The sequence below is a fragment of the Agrilus planipennis genome, unplaced genomic scaffold, assembly GCF_000699045.2.
Source record: "Agrilus planipennis isolate EAB-ADULT unplaced genomic scaffold, Apla_2.0 scaffold1, whole genome shotgun sequence".
Taxonomy (NCBI): domain Eukaryota; kingdom Metazoa; phylum Arthropoda; class Insecta; order Coleoptera; family Buprestidae; genus Agrilus; species Agrilus planipennis.
In genome coordinates, this window is record NW_020442466.1 from 98,885 (window position 1) to 117,302 (window position 18,418).

General features: G+C 34.8%; 1 protein-coding gene across 2 annotated transcripts in view; it reads left to right on the forward strand.

Moving 5' to 3' along the window:
• LOC108733380 (serine/threonine-protein phosphatase rdgC) overlaps positions 1-18,418 on the forward strand; it is a 102,827-nt gene that overhangs the window by 74,824 nt on the left and 9,585 nt on the right. For both annotated transcript variants that reach the window (XM_018464516.1, XM_018464525.1), the window contains 3 exons: positions 9,121-9,376; positions 16,530-16,690; positions 17,546-17,639. In XM_018464516.1, coding sequence (XP_018320018.1) covers positions 9,121-9,376; positions 16,530-16,690; positions 17,546-17,639 — 511 coding nt within the window. The remainder of the gene's footprint in view (positions 1-9,120; positions 9,377-16,529; positions 16,691-17,545; positions 17,640-18,418) is intronic.

The following is an 18,418-nucleotide window of genomic DNA, read 5'->3' on the forward strand; positions in this document are numbered from 1 at the left end:
TCCCACCAATCCATTTTTATTGATTTCAATAACATCTTCTTTTCTTCTACTGTTTCTAATACTTTTTCATTTCCACCTATTTCTATCCCGGTACCTTAAACATTTTTCCTTTCCGCGGCGTCTACTATCCATGTTCCATACCCAACGAAAAGTATTCCTCACCAGAAAGTTTGCAATTCCTTCCGGTTCCCAGTTATCAATTTCCAGCCCGTTTGACATAAAGTTTACGATGTTAATTCTTTGTTTGACTGATAAACAGTCAGACTGGCCCTATGACTGAAGCAGACTAATCTCTTAAGAGTCCGATTTTAGTCCTTTTTGATGTATCTAGGGTATCCTAATGGCTATTCATTTGCAACATTCCTCATAAACGTGTATCTGGGTCAGTTACGTCGTTTGACGTAATGTTTGCCTCGTCAGTATACACATAACAGCCGAGATTTACTTTTATTTAAACTGTCGTACACAATTTTCCGCACTGTGACGTACCTACTTCAGATATTCATCGCAGCGGGAGGTAATTAATCTTCTTGGGGAAAAGGGCGCCAGCGGCCATCACACCTCCGGTTCACTAATAGGAGTTGAAGCCAACGTGGATACTTGCCTGGCAAACACATGTTTGTTTTGAGTGTCTGGGATATGCCTTGTAAACGCGGGGTTGTTTGATTTGCGCTGTTAATTAACGTTGGACGGAACAATGACAACAGCGGTGCCGGATGTTAAATTGGAATTAATGATCTTTAACACCAGGTCCAGGACCCATGTCGGATTCGGTCTGATTTATTCTCTTGTTCAATCTTTTCTTATTTTCCATTAGAGTATTTACAGGCACGTGGAGGAGGGAACTAATATGAATTATGAACATCTCGGTAATGGGGTGGAAAAGTTATTTTCTTGTGGAGCATTTTCGAAGGAGTTAACTAAGTTTGATTTTTGAGGAAAATGGTGGCATATACGTATTAATTTTCTTTCAGTTCGGTTTTTTCCTCAAAATGGATTTAACATTATGAAACTACAAGGTTGTTAGTTGAACCCATCCAAATTTGAACGGATACGTACCGTTGTTGCCTTCACATACTTTACATAAGCTTCCTTGTCATACCATAACCTAATTTCATCTAACTACACCTCGTTGACGAGTTAGTCAGATCAGCCATTATCAAGCCTATGTGCAAGCATTAGTAATTTTTGTACTGTAGACATATGAAATGATGGCGTCCTCTGGGGATGTCATCAATAAGTGCAATAGGGATAGAAGCAATATTTCACGAGTCGGAGCGTGGAATGTTAGGACAATGAGGCATGTAGAGAAATTAGAAAATTTAAAAGTAGAGATGGATAGATTAGAATTAGAAGATTAGAAGCAACGGTTAGCAGCTTTCGAAATGTGGTGTTATAGGCGAAAGGTTAGAAATGAAGAGGTATTAGAAAGAATAGGAGAACAGAGGACTCTGTGGAAGTCAATAAGAAATAGGCGAGTTAGGAGGGGTAGAGGTAGACCTAGATTAGATTAGTGTTCGCAAATAGTTAAGGATGTGGGTTGTTCTAGTTTAAGGGAAATGCGAAGATTAGCTCAGGATAGGAAAGAGTGGAGGTACGGGTCTAACCAGTTTTAGGACTGACTACCTTATGATGATGAGATATACTGAAAGGTTAGAAGCGTTCGAAATGTGATATTACAGGCGCATGATGAGATACCGTGGATAGAAAAGATTAGAAGTGAAAAGGTATTAGAAAGAATAAGAGAACGCTATGAAAGTCAATAAGAAATAGGTGAGATAGGTTGCTAGGACACCTTTTTAGGCATGAAGGTGTAGTCAGAGTAATAGACGCAGAAATGATGGGATTTAGGAGGGATAGAGGTAGATCTAGATTAGATTAATGTTCGCAAATAATTAAGGATGTGGGTTATTCTAGTTTTAGGGAAATACGAAGATTAGCTCAGGATAGGAAGAAGTGGAGGTGCGTGTTCAACTAGCTTTAGGACTGACGACCTTATGATGACGATGAGATAGATAGATTCATTAATGGGCTTGTTTTATTGATATTAGATACCCGAACCATTATCAGAAAATCTAATTATTGCTTGATTAGTAACATTAACCTAATTCCTTATTAGTATTTTAGTTCCCTAAACTTCTGAACATCTTCTACAGTTTTTATCTACAGCACGATGTTATTAAATCCAGTTTTTACTGGTTATTTTAAACTAGAACTTGAACTTTTAGTATTGTGACGTTCAAAATGGATGGCAGGTAGGTACTTGGACGTAAGGATCGTTGTAGAATCGAACACCATTTTCTCAAGGAGCTAAACAAGCCCTCTCGAGTGAGATAACAAGATTGTCGGGGTGTGTTCTCAAATGTCGAGCTGTGCTCCAGACGATAACGACAATTTATTTTCGCTAAATCCGCCGGCTTTGGATTTCCACTGCAGCCATTGAACGACTACTACACATTCAAAATCCACAAGGCGCTCTAAAAATTGTTGAAGAAGATCGGGAATAACATCAGAACTATTGTACCAACCTATTTATCTAAATTGCCATTTGTTACCTATATAAAACGGTATACCATACCACATATCCTTGCACTAGTGGGTAAAATTAATTAAAAAAAAATTAATTCACTAATACGTTCTTGAAACATTTTCATACAATATTCTGGTAGACATTGATATTTTATAAACTGCATAAATTTCAATATTTTTCCTTTACAAATGGGTTTCGCATTGGAAAACTGTCGCTCCTTAAATTTGTACGTATACGCAAATAAATTTTCTTGTCATCCGCTTCCGTTTTCTTAATTGCACTTCTAGTTCCCTACGATCGTCGTCGTAAAGAGCGTCCACGTATCATAAATTTATTCAAGAGGCGAAATGGTAATCACTTTAATACCGTGACCAGATAGGTAACTGTAACCTAAGTTAAGAACATCCGTAGCGCTTACATAGGTATAGTATGCAGTATGCACATAATACATTTATATTCTTTGCGACAATCTGCATTTAAATTGTTTTGCACTGGCGGCAATTTAAAGTTCGCGCTTAGTTTTCAATTATGTTCGGGGCATACTTGGAATCCCTGATAGATAAATTCTCCGTTTGAATCGCAATTAAACTATGCAATTGTACTACGGTACTGAAAGCGATTGACTACTTTGGGTTTAAATACGTTTAGAATAATAAAACAAAACGGAAAGAACTTTTAAATGTTTGAAAGGTTTTCCTAAGGTAAATCTCGGTATTGTACCAAACCCTTGTCAGATAATAACAATTTTAATGGTAGTATTCCATCATAAATGTAAAACAAAAATAATGGTATACAAGGGAAGCAAAAGTAGGGAAAGAGCGAATATAAAGATAGGAGACGAAAAATTAGAAGTGGCTGATTTGAGGTATCTAGGATGTCAGGGAAGTCAGGACGGAAGGAGTAGTAGGGATATAAAGCAGAGGGTAGCGCAGGGTCATGTCGCCTTCAATAAAAAGAGACTGCTTCTATGCTCGTGGAGGGTTAATTTTAGCAGTTCAGAAAAGGTTGTTAAAGCGGCGCTGTACGGGTGCGAAACATGGACAGTAGACGCTGCAGAAAAGAAAAGATTAGAAGCGTTCGAAATCTGGTGTTATAGGCGAATGATGAGGATACCGCGGATAGAGAAGGTTAGAAATGAAGAGGTATTAGAAAGAATAGGACCACACAGTACTGTATGGAAATCAATAAGAAATAGGCGAGATAGGTTAATAGGACATCTCCTTAGACATGAAGGTCTAGAGACATATTAGAAGCAGAAACGGGAGTGAGGAGGGGTAGAGGTAGGCCCAGATTAAATTACTGTTTGCAAATAGTTAAGGATGTGGGTTGTTCTAGTTTTAGGGAAATCCGAAGATTAGCTCAGGATAGGAAAGTGTGGAGGTACGTGTCCAAACAGTCTTAGGACTGGCTACCTTATGATGATAATGATATTCCACCATCATATAGAAGCATCGGTAAATCGATATGCAGCATACGACACTACGTCTAAAATTTGCTCCGCAAACTATGGCTTCTTTCTTGACAAATATGCTTAACACTATAAGGTTAAAGTAGCAAAAGACAGCACGAACGAAGTAGGATTGTAACATATCTGCTTTAGTATGGCTAAACTTGCGGATTCGGATAAGAATGAGGATATTGATGCAGACATTTTGTTTTTTGTTCCTATGCCTGGATAACACATGGTTGAAATATGGGGACCAACTAATTTTTTTCGATATCGTTTTATATTTTCAATGTCGTTTTATACTTTCGTTCGCTAAAAGGTCGATTTGTTATGTGTTAGAAGACAAATCAATTTATGCATTGGAGGAATGGTAAGGGAAGGACTAGTTCGCGTGTATGACAGAAGGGTTAAGCATTCAAGACAATTGTAGTGTCGAAAAAGAAAAATTTATGCTTAGAAGGATTATTTGAAAAAGGTATCAGACTAAATGAGCAGGGTCAAGACTTAACACGCAAGACCAAGACTAAGACTCAGGGTAGTATGTAATGAAGGTCGGCTTTCTGTTGATGAAGAAGAAAAAAGCGATAGAGCATACCTAATAATTCTCCAGAGAGGAAAATTAAGAGCCGCCTGAATGATATAGACTCTGGTAGGTACGCGACATAAATAAACATTCGGAGGGGATCGTTTTGACTTTAAAGAATATTAATGACCTGTAGTGGATTCGAGAAGCCTTTAAGTAGTCGTTTTTCAGTAGGCTCGTTTCCTTAGTAATCAGAGGGAGTAGCTCGTGACGTTAGTTCGATTTCAACAATCATCGTCATCAGTTTACAACAGGGAATAAGACCCTCGCGCGTAACAATACGTATCTGATGCCGTAAGGGAAAAGGAATCGAAAAAAAAATCGAGAACCCTGCCAAAAGGAAACAATGAAAGGGCCTTATTTATGGCGTTTTATGTTTTCTCTGAAGCTGACCGTTTTCGAACATAAAGCAGGTAGATGTTAAATCTTTTTGTCTAGATTTTAACCCTAGCACAAGTGTGGAATAGCACCCCATTTTTTGTACTAAAAATGGAATAAAGTAATCGGGCGTAGGTATTTTTTTTGTAGGTACCATCGTATTTTTATAGGATTGCGAGTGAGCCAATTATTCACCGACATACGGCACGCATTCTCTTTCAGACTGCCTTATTTACAAAAGTCAAACGAAGTGCAACGTATGTCATAAGCATATCAATTTTTTTTGCAAAGAAAACGATGTAACTTACACTTGTTGTGCATATATCATATTTGATGAACAAATATGAACTTAGAAGCATTACCTTGACAAATGTCATTTAATAGCATTTACGTTTAAAATTCAATGAAATATTGTAACTGCATCGCACTTACTTATTTTAAAGTGCTACTGTCACGATTATTATTTGCATTCGCAACGTTATATTGCAATGGCAACTTCACTATCTACTGTTGCTAACTTCAGTCAGTATCGATCAGATTGCTTCGTACAGACTACGTTGATGACGCACATGCGAACGTAAAATAATAATACTATATTAAGTTTAATTATGATGTGCTACCACTACTTTTTTCTGTTGGTTCGTACTGCTGTTGCAACAGATCTCTGCCTCCGCTTCCGCATACTTTTTCAAATCCGCTTCTGCATCTAGTTCTGCAATTTTAATAACCGAATAGTTGTATAGTGTTTGCTCAGTGGTGTAAATTTTAAGTTAAACATGCAATTTTGATGCCATTTGGGATTATTTTGTTAATATTAATGATGCAAGTGCTAAATTCAAAATTTGTAATAAAATATTCGCGAAAAAGTCGCACGCTCACTGTATTAAAAAGTGACCTAAAATCATTACACTTTTACATCTGCATCCATTTCCGTATCAGCAAAAAATTTACTATTTACTTCTGCTTACGCTTCTGCTTCCGTTGCGACACTTCCGCTGCATCGCTAGTTTGTACAAATCATTTCGCTAATACGTACGTTATTTCTAAATTATTTCAAAGTAGGTACAATAGGTACTTTTTCATATTAAAACTTTACTGTAAGGGAAACGTTACGTCTAAAAAATCGAAGACGATTTAAAATTTTACTGTTGTAGTTTGCCGCCGTTATAAATTATTTTGAATTTAGTATTCGAACAGTTTAGCTGATCTCTCACGTATGAAATGGCTTCGTCCAGCTAGATGGATAGAGAGGTTGGAAAGTTATAAACAAGACGAACGGCGTCGTTTCAAAATTCTTATATCCCGTGGAATGAGAACTGGTTGCCATTTCCACTGATGAATGTTACAAATGTGTTCAATTTTCAAATGCCAAGAAATATTTTTGATTGATGCGTTGGCGGCTTCGACTGCTGCCTTTTGGAAAATCGTTTTTTTTTTTAAACATCATTATCTGTGAGGAAATTTAGTACAAACTATCTTCAGGTATATATACAACTTTTAATAAATTATACATCGGAATTTACCTAAAACTTTAGAAGTATCTGAAGTTTTCAGGGGGTAAGGCCAAGTGAAAAACTGGGTGCCTGATTAAAATCAGATTTATTTAGTGTTCACTGGCCGCGAGAATAAAAAAGAGGCGCGTTTTTCATCTGTATATGCTTATATCTTTGTGGAGTTCCACAGGGATAACACCTTGGACCTTTATTGTTTCTGTTATTTGTAAATTATTTATCTGTTAATACAAAGTAATCTAAATATTATTTTTTTGCGGGTGACTTTTGAATGAAATTACAAATGATTTTGATTTTTTGAACCCTAATATATTAGGCGAGTCAGAGTCAAAAGGGCATTCAGATTCACCGGATATTACAATATGTTTTCAGAATCTTTAGAAACGACTGTTTTAAAATTTATTTACTCTCCAAGTTCCACAATTTTTGTTTTCTATATTGTACACTTTTCTATTAATAATTCCCGCTGAATAAGGTACTTTAAAAATAAATAGAGTGCCTACCTAATATATAAGATGATTAAGAAATGAAAGATGACAAGATGATTAAGCAGTAGGCCCTGGCTCGTTTTTATATATATAATTTTCGAAAAATTTCAAGAAACTTTTTTATAAAATCACTGTCTAAAGCTAAATTTGTTTATGATTGCCCTATAGATATAAAACCCTGAGTGTCACGCGTTCACAGTTTAGCACACCTCGTTAGAACATTGTTTATATTTCAAGAGAGACTTTGCTTTACACATAAAATTAACAATTAGTTGAGTCAACAGCCAACATTTTCGCTAAATAACGTTCGCGACTTGGGCGGAAGCCACTTGAGAACTTTCCTCAAGGAAAACTGGTACGGCGGAGATTGTGAAACGAGAGAAAATAATCTTGTTGCCTTCAGAAAATAAAATTGGCTTGACGATGATCACAATGTGGAAATGTCACGTTAGGAAAAGGGATTCTCAAGAAACTCGGTTATATGCATGGATTGAAGAAAATACTGAACGGTTTATTTGTTCTTCTTCAACACTAAAGTTATATTCGATTAACGAAGGGGCAAACAATATTGAATCATTTAGCAACGGTGTTGAAAAGTTGTAAGACGAATGAGTTTTGTGGTTTTTCGGTTACTGTATGTATGTTTCGCTAATTGTTTAGTGCAAATTGATCTGTGCTGAAATCCTTCGGTAATTATTATAGTTGTTATTATATATGAAAGCATATTTTCAAGATTTTTGGATAATGCATATACATTTAAAATAAATGCTTATTTAGGTATAATTCGATATATTATCTGCATAAAAGCTACCCAAATCTATTATTTAACAAAAAAATACCACAAATGACATGGTGAACGCCATCTGTAGTACGATGCTACATTTTAGGATTACGTATGCTCCAACAAGGTCCATTTAAAAATATGGATATCCACTTGCTGAAACGAATCCCGGCGTAGCTAACCTCAACGTGATAGGCACGTTACCATAATCGAATAAAATAATTCGAAGTGGTCTGTATTCTGTCGAAACTGCCAGACGCGGATCGCGATTTCGATCTGTTTGGATCTCATCAGCGCGTCGCAGGCAGCTCCGACAGAACACAGACCAACCTTTACCTGCTGTCTTAACAGCGCGTTTTAGAAAATACCACAAATGGCGTGGTAAACGCCATCTGTAGTACGATGCTACATTTTAGGATTACGTATGCTCCAACAAGGTCCATTTAAAAATATGGATATCTACTGGCTATTATTTAACGTTTAAAAGTCTGTTACTTACCATTGTACTAATTGCTTTTTAATGACATAAATTGATTTCAACCGTAAAAAAAAGTATTTATTAAAGCTTCCCTGAGAGTACAACATTATAGGGAACGGCTACCAGATACCCGTTTATCTCCTGAACCTGTTTTAACGAGATGGGGAACTTGGCTAAACTGTGCCTTTTTTTATATAAAAAATTTTGAAAAAATAACTGTCAATGAAGAATTGATTCTTTCGACAGTACGACTATTAACAAATGCAAAACTACTTTAAATAATCCTCACGTAAAAATGAATTAACGTATATCGAAGGTAATTTTGTTTTTCTTTCAAAATGTTAGGGTTTTAAGCAATTAATTACCATAAACAGCATTTTAGAAGGGCACACAACGACAGAAAATCCAGAAATTTCGCTTAATTTTTTGCCATATTTTAAATATGCACTTGTGACTTCTTGCCAAGTGGAAAGAACGTTTTCTGTTTATAAACATTTTTTATCAGATAGACGACATAATTTTAATATGGATAATTTAGAAAAACATTTAGTATTATGTTGTTATAGTATGTCTGATTATAACGTTGGTTAGTTTTTTTGTAAGTTATGCTATTGTAATTTAAACAAATACAAGTGTAACAGAATTTATTTGTGTTTTATTTAAAATTTTAATGCATATAAATGCATATTTTGACGATTTTTAAAGCATATTTGCATGCATATATTTGCTATTTTTAGCGCATATAATCCGAACTCTAGTAATTATATTTAATAATTTGGAGTGACGAAAAATGCGACAGGGTCGCACTTTTTTTTTTTTTTTAGATTGAGATGTTCCACCCCCATTATCTTTTAGTTATTATCAATCTTTAACTTTTGAAGCGATTCATGGAACACCCTGTTAATAAATCTCCTTTTGTTTCAGGTTATAACGGTATTTTCTGCGTCAAATTATTACGAGTTGGGTTCAAACAAAGGGGCATATTTGAAATTAGTCGGCCCACAGCTTGATACACACTTTGTTCAGTTCACAACGGGAACAGGGAAAACGAAAAGGTTAACTTTCCGCCAACGCATCGGTCTCGTCGAGTCCTCGGCGATTCGGGAGCTTAGGGGACACATTCTTTCCAATAAAGAAAAGCTGGAGATGGAATTTGAGAAAGCTGATCCGGAAAAAACTGGTAAGATGCCTATATTAATATAAAAAATAAGAAAAATTGAGATGTTCGATTTTATCAAAGAATTTCTCTTAACGATCACAGAAGCGAATGCCCATTGGGCTGTAGGTCACTGAGATAGTTTTTTGGTACCTATTTCCCCAGTTGTATTAGCTGGATCGATCGATAATATGGAAAAATGATGTGAATGCTTTTTTTTAAACCACAAATAGTATTTTCAAAATGTCTTTGATGGTTCAAGCATTTCTTCCTACCCCTCCTAACTCCCGTTTCTCCCTGTCTCTGAGTAGACGTTCAAGCCTGAGAAGATGTCGTACCAACCAATCTCGCTTATTTCTGATTGATTTCCATAGGGTCCCTTGTTCTCATATTCTTTCTAATACCTCTTCATTTTTAACTTTTTTTTATCCACGGTATCCTCATCATGTGGTGTTACAGGCGAATGATGAGGATATCACTGTAGATAGAGAAGGTTAGAAATGAAGAGGTATTAGAAATAATAGGAGAACAGAGGGCTCTATGGAAGCCAATAAGCTATAGGAGAAGTAAATCTGGGTTTTTTTCTAAACTAATGTTTGGTAAGCACAGTGTGACTGGTACAACTCCTTTCAAACGGTTAGAGATGTGACCTTGAGGAAAGTTGTGCGAATAGAAAGAATACACAGTGGGCGTGAGCAAGATAAAAATGATTTCAATGAGGTAAAATATGAAGTTTGGAATTTTGACATGGCGTATCCAGGTAAAGAAAAGGGACATATCTCTAATTGTTTGACTTGTATTCATTAATGCAGATTGCATTTCTTTCTTTAATACATAACGTCTTTATGTTTTAAGCCTAGAAATGGCGTAGTTAGAAAGCTAAAACACTTGATCAATATTAAATACAAGATTTTATTGATTCCAAACAATTTCAGCTCACTTCAGATCACAGACCTGGAAATATATTTCCCCATTTATTATGTTTGAGACGTGTGTGAAACTTTAAATCACTTACACATGGTTCGTCATCAATATGCTTCTAGTCTAAGACGTAACGGAAATTACGTTTACTTCATCATAAAATTACAGAGGGTCATCAGATGTTTATCTTCGTTTAAGGATTATGTCTGACAAGAATAAAATTGTTTACGAGGAAATTTTAGAAATATTACGTAAAGTAGTTAGCGTTAACAGATAACATTTTTTTGGAAGGTTTCTAAGAAGTTCGAAAAGCTCAAAGGTCACGAGGAACAGCTAGACTAACTCATTTAATGTATTGTAAAGAGACCTTTAGGAGACCAAAAAAGTTCCGAGAAATATAAGATGATGGAATTTTTGTTTTTCTTCAAAGTTACCATTCTAGTTACAAACGTTACTTTATAGAATTTTTCAACCGTACGAATATTAAAGAAACATTATCTCTTGAAATGTCAGTTTAATTCTGAGAGTTTATCGCAAATCTTGAAAGTTGATGTGAAACACGATTCCCAAGAGTTTTACAATGTGCTATCCACACTAAACACTACTTCTCATGGTACATGTATTATCGGAATTTTCCATTGTCTCAACAAATAGGAGCCATTTTCTTCTTGAAATTCTAGCCAGTAGTCGATTTTAAAAAAAAATACTCCCGCAAAGAAATGGATTCTTGAAAAAAGGACTGAGTGACGTGTGTTTTTTTTATAAAAGCAAATTGAACTTCGACTTTCTAAAAGCCACAAAATAACCTTGGACCTTCACTTGAATAATTTTTCCATTTTGTCACAAATATAGTTTTGAAAATAAATAATTAACATTTTTCGAAATAAAATTAATTTAGCCAGTAAACATTAGGTAGTAGGCAAAATCTAGAACTGCTTGCATTTAAAGGTATTTAATTTATTGCAATACTTTTAGAAAAGAGCGAATATAAAGATAGGAGACGAAAATTTAAAAGAAGTGGCTGATTGTAGATACCTAGGAAGTCAGATAAGTGAGGATAGAAGGTGTAGTAGGGATATAAAGCAGAGGATAGCGGAGGGTCGTGTCGCCTTTAATAAAAAGAAGTCACTTCTATGCTCGCGAACGGTTAATTTTGAAATTCGAAAAAGGTTGTTATAGGTGTATGTTCGGAGCACGGCGTTGTACGGGTGTGAAACATGGACAGTGGGAGCGGCGGAAAAGAAAAGGTTAGAAGCGTTCGAAATGTGGTATTATAGGCGGATGATGAGGATATCGTGGGTAGAAAAGGTTAGAAATGAAGAGTTATTGGAAAGAATAGGAGAACAGAGGACTCTATGGAAGTCAATAAGAAATAGGCGAGATAGGTTGGTAGGACACCTTCTCAGGCATGAAGGTCTAGTCAGAGACATATTAGAGGCAGAAACAGGAGTTAAGAGGGGAAGAGGTAGACCTAGATTAGATTACTCTTCGCAAACAGTTAAGGATGTGGGCTGTTCTAGTTTTAGGGAAATGCGAAGATTAGCTCAGGATAGGAAAGAGTGAAGGTGCGTGTCCAACCAGTCTTAGGACTGATGACCTTATGATGATGATGATGAATACTTTTAGGGAGTGACTACTTGACGACTGACTATATACCCGAGATAAAAATGTTCTGTCTCTCAGTCTCTGAAAGCGAGACTCGAGTCTTTCTGGTGTCGCTGAGAGAGACTGTCAAAAAAACTGTTTAGCGTCTCTGAACGAGAGACTCGAGTCGCTCGTAGAAAGATCCTCATTTCGTATACAGTCTCTGAACGAGAGACTTGAATTTCTCAATAAGTGGTGTCTCGATAGACATGGTTAAAATTTTCTAAGTTCAACATATTTCAGAGATTTCAGTCTTTCTACGAAAGACTCGAGTCTCTCAGTTTTTCAGTTTTATTCATTCAGTCTCTCTGTGAGAGACTCGAATATCTGAATTAACAATTTTATCGTTCGAGTCCCTCATACAGAGACTGTGAGAGATCCATAAAAACAACTAGGCAATAACTGAGAGACTGTGAAAGACTACGAGAGACGCTCTCAGAGACGTTGAAAGACTCTGAACGTCTCTGAGAGACTGAAAATTTTTGTCCAGGTTACGTAAACAGTTGGTAAAACGTATGACAAGTAGAAGTTAATGTTGTAATACGTAACTTCGTTTCGTAAACACTATTAATCTACGAATTCCCCCCGAGTTGGGACTGAGCAGGAGCTGTCTGGTAGAGAACGTCATCGTGTACAAATATATGTTCTGTATCAAAGTATAAAGCTTTTTTACCAGTTTAGGGCACACAGAATTGATTTATGATTTCATTTTCACTACCGCGAAAATGAAACATTATTTGATACAACGAAAAGAAGAAGTTTCTCAACATGTAAGATTTTCTTGGCTGTTTAGTTTTTGTAGTCGACCATTACCGATCAACAATGATGTGATGGGTCTTCATTTCGCTTACATATTTACCACTACATATAAGATTAGTTAGGCGAAGTGTCGTGACATTAAACCAATGTAAATCACATTATTCTTGTAAAAGTGTGAAAATAAATTCATGTTCTATTCATTCTCATATATATATATATATACGAATTCTAAACTTGACGAATGTGTGATGATGAGAGTATGTACATGACAGGAACCATAAAAAACGTGATCAATATTGTGAAATATCCTAAAAGCATCAGGAAAAACAAACTGGTCTCCTGTTGACACATAATATTTGCTGTTGACACATAATTCGTTTTTGATGTAATTTTGTGGAAAAGCTCTCATTTCACATTCCGTGAACAAACTTTGATATCAAAGATTGCATGGAATTTTGTATGCATAGTTTCAACTAAAAACACACCACCGAAGAAATTTGAATGATGTATATAAACTAATGCTAATGTAGAAAGAGAGACCACGACATAGAGAAAAGGATACTGAAGATAGTTTACTATACTTCATTTACCTTCTGTAGCGATGTGCCCCTTCCAATGTCTTGGATGCGCGCTGGCAAAATCGTAGGTAGAGAGAAAAAAGTTCGTTATACTCTCGACTCTTGTTCATTAAACATATTTTTTCATACAGTACCTGCCAAAAGTTTTGTTCAATCATGAATAGTAGTGCGAGTCGAAAACAAGCGTTAAAGCCTTTAATATGTCTCCAAATATAAATAAACATCTCGTTGATATTTTCAGTAGTAAATGGTACCAATAACAGCACATTTGAGCAATGCAATTGTAGTGGATAAAACGGTCAATTTTTCCGTGCAGTACTGTACGGATTATACGCTCCTCACCGGTTAAGAGTTCGGCCGAGAGTTGTCTCCTTCCTTTTCTGACCTAGTGCTGTTCTTTTCTACTTTGCGCCGGTCAAACTGAAGGTCACATCGCTACAGAAAGTAAACGAAGTATACATCGTGTTTTGACATTCAAGGTGTCATACTCAGTTATAGATACAGCAAGTTCATTTCTAGCAGAATCAGTTCACAGTAACAGTAACAGAAGGAGATATAAATCATTGTAATAGATGCACATATAACTTATTATATTATGTTAGTGAACAAATACTCCCATTTGTTCATTTCACTAAATAAATAATTAGCATCTTTTATATAACTTTATTTAACCCAGGATGTAATATTATAAAATTCATCTTCTTTGAATGAGGTTAAATGAATATTAATCCCTTAGCTTCCCAGCGCTCGTTAAAGTAATTAAAAATTATATAATCGATCAACCCCTAGCAATTTCGCTACTGCGACGCTCGGGTCATTTGTTGAGGGTTTTACAAGCTGGCGACCAAATCCGCAGAGGAATAAAGACATTAAACAATAATTTACAAACGAACAAAACAGTAAAAGCCGAGAGATATTAATTCATTTTGGGAATTGGATAATGAGTGACGATAACGTTTTATTATTCAGATATTTTTCAGCATAAGTTATTAATAAATAATTCTTCAAAAATAAAACTATAATAGTGTAGTATTTTGTTAGAGACCGCGACACATACTTGACGGTCTTAATTAATTGCTAATCAATTTAAACTATAAATTAGTCATGAAGATGAGTTGAACGAATTCTCGGCAAAGTTCTCAAACGTCTCTTATATGAGATGAAAATCTGCTGAATTCTTAGTTGTTCGGTGGACATTGCAAAAAAAATAGAATAATTAATACAAGATGTTGACGTATTTTTCTTTTGCAACGTTTCGTTCGCTTTTTTTTTTGTCAACCTCTTCAGAAACACTTTGAATACTACAGCCGAACGCTTCCGCGTTAACTGCAACACATGTTTGGATTGGTGATCCAACCTAATGCAAAAGAAAATACTTCAACATCTTGTCTTAATTTTTTTTCTATCTAGTTTTCCCTTGATCTACCAAAAAAATCGGTAAATTTCATTTAGTATATGTTAGATACTTGTTTCTAAATGTCAGCTTTAAGAAGCAATGTCCATCAGATACACAAATAGAATTAAAATTGCCTGCTAACTAGAGGTGATGGATTTCAGTTTGTAATATTTACCAGTTAAATAGACTAACGTTAAGCTGTGAGGGAAACTGTGACAAAATCAATCGCTTTAGGATGGACTCATCTCGTATGTAGACCTTATAGATCAAGTTATCGCTTGACTAACCTATTTACTATAAAACACGACAGCAACGACGATCAACAAGGACCTAATTACATCGATTATTCGCTGACGAATAACTTGTTTACTGGGTATTACGGTCTATAAATTTCATCAATCAAAATGATGAACGTGATGTGTAATTATTAACACATATTCCTAACGAATAACAAGACCTTAATATAAGTCGATATGCACATTTTTTTTATAGTGGATATCCGCATCCGCATTCACATCCGCAACTGCAGATGATCCGCAGGAATTTTAATATCCGCATCCGCAATAAAACACATCCGTCACAACCTTATCATGCACCTTGCTTTATTTAGATCGGTTGTGCAGTCTTATTAGTAAATGCCATTATACAAACACCTTCTCCAGACTTCCGCAACAAAATCGGATTTATAGAGATTAAAATGAATCGAAAACTTGATAATTTATAAGTAAGGCAGTTCATGAATTATCACAAATTTTGTGTAATTGTATTTTCATTATGAAATTAAAAATTATGCAGCGGTACTTAGGCACTTTGGTATTAATTTTCTTGATTTAATTAAGACAGTTTTAGAATTCTTCATCAAGAGTAGCCCGTTAATAAAGAAAAACTGAATTAACCAAAAAGCTAAAACTTAATTGACTTTAGCACGAACCGGTAACTTCTATTGAAGTTTTAATTATCTTCATTAGTGAGAGATGTTAATTGAGAATTTATTTCACTTTGTTCAACGACCTATTTGATTTAATTTAATTAGTTGTAAATCAATTTCAACGAAGTGGAATATTTTAAGTTGAAAACCCTTTAAAAGAGCCATACCAATTATTATTAATGTTCTTTAAACCATTTCTTTATTAATAAAAGATTCCCTCGTTTTATGTGTGAATCAAAAATGTCACATTTTGAAATTGTGAAGGTTTCTTTAGTGATAATTCTATTTGTCTTTTAGTCAGACAGTATTTAAGAGAGTACGCGCCTATATCAAGCTTAACAATTTCATAATTAACTTTACCATATAGATATTAATTAAAGGAAACAAAAGTAAAGCTTCCAAAAAATATATATTAATAGTTCACAACAATTTTTTTCACCAAAACATTGGCTTCTTCAGGTGAAGATATTCTATAAACAATTGTTTTTAATTTCTTGAAACTTTACTTTCGTTTCCTTTAACTGATTATGGAGTTTTAACAAGTAAAGCCTTCTACCATTAATTAATATAGATATTACCTAGAGTGAGTGTATGTCGTATCGGACTTTCTTTACAGGTTCTTCTAAGCACTACAACTGTTGTACAGAAAGCTCTCTTACCATTGGGGAGCGTCTGTAAAAAACCGATTCATATGTCGGTTTTATTGGCAATTTGTTCCTCAAAATTGGTATCCACAATAAGTCCTTTTTAACGAAATAATACTAAGCCCATGTCCAGCCTGAAGATCCATTCTAAATATTGGTGACAGAATTTTTGAAATAGGATGAGTAATCTCTGAGATTAATACCTACCTACTATATCCAAACCCACAAACATTACCTCTTTATAATAATTTAGAAATAGCATAAAAACCGAAATAGTAAATAATTATAAAAATGGTTTTTGTTATAGGTTACATATCATTGAGTGAATGGTGTAGTTCCTTGGAAGCTGCAACTGGTCTCGGTCTTCCCTGGAGAATGCTGAAAGATAAATTGGTTGTAACCGACCCAGAAAGAAACAAAGTCCAATATGAGACTACGTTCGATAAAATTGTGAGCACCGATATTACAGTAAGTTTGTTTTCTACTGGACTGAATTAATCCATAACTATTGAATTCGTTGAATTGGCTGGTCTAACAAAATTGAATTTGTGGGGGAAACTGGGGTGAAACGAGCTTTGGGCTATATCGAATTTCTGTAATTATTTTATTATGAATACATATGCATAAATATATAGAATTGAAATTGGCAACAGTCCATAAAATAGTAACGTATTATCAAAGTGATAAAAGAAGAAATCTAATCTATCTGGAAAAGCCAAAGCCTACCAAAAAGTGAATTTGGGGATTTTTTTAATTAAACCAGACATAGGTAGAACCCGGTTTATCGCTATTCAAGTTTCCCAGTCCTGAAAGGATAAATTTTGCATTCAAGTTTGAGTTTGTTTTTCCAGTAACACCGGACTTTTCTTATTGCATTATAATTGTTTGTAATAATTTTTAATTAGAATGACTAATTTTTGCAATTGATGTTTCTTAAACATTGAACTACATTAGCAAAATTATTTATGAAATAATTAATTGTACAAAAAGTTGCTTTATTACTTTGACCTTTTCATGATTCAATTTAACCCAGTTTATCCCAGTTTTCTAAAGAGAAATAACCGTCGTAAACAAAATGACAATAAAGAACTGTTACACTTTTTAATCAATTAAGTATAGCAATTTCTATTAATAAATCAGTTCAAATGTTTCTTTTGAAAGCAAAATTAAGACAAAATTGGAAGAACTTGTGAAACAAGAGTTAAAATAGTGCGTTGGAGTTCGGTTCTGTCCATGACAGACGTTTTCTCTTATTTTTCCGAATGTTTGACGCAATTCGGAACGAAATAACCTTTCGAATTCTAAGAAAAGCTAAAATTTCAGACTGTTCAAGGAGCCAGTAAGGTCGTCGAAACTTTATATCGAAACAAAAGCAGCCTTGAAACAATATTCAGGATTATTGACAAGGATAACTCAGGTAAGAAGTAATTTATCAAAAAGTTTCTCTTCTACTTCGGAAGTTTGACGGCAAGTTTACGGAAATGTAATGTGTGAAACAAACTGCATGGGAGTTATGCATCATACACAATACACAGTTATACATTAGCGGTACTGTTGATACTCGATTAACCGGACTAATTGTTGTAAGTTATTCGGATAATCGAAAATTGAATGTATGAAAAAATCGATCTTTGTATTAAATACATGCTGCAATCTTTATCATGATTACACCATGACTAGACTACAATGACTGATAAAGATGTTTGCTTGTAATCGGTAATCCCGATAATTACTAATCCGTATAACTAAGGTCCAGATAATAGTCGGTAATTGTCCAGAATTGGGGCTCCAGCCCAAAATCGCTCCAAATTGATTTCTGGTCATTTTTGAGGGTTCAATGATTATATTTGAAGACACATTTTTATTTATTACAGCATTATCATAGGGTATATGGTGTACGTATAGCTATTTTAATAATAATAAAAGAATTTTATGCAGTGACTATCGTGAGATAAGGAACTTAAAAGGTTGTGTAACTTTTAACGCCTCCTCCTTCCACCCCTGATCTCCTCACCCATATCTTTCCGTACCTACAGTTTAGAACTGTGATGTGAATTTTGAAAAATTATCATTCAAAAAAAAATTTTTTTTTATTTATGAAATCATAAAAAACTGTCTCCCTCACCTTCAAATATGTAATTCTATTATGTGGAAAAACTTTTTGGAGCGATTTTGGTCTGGAGCCCCAATTCTGGT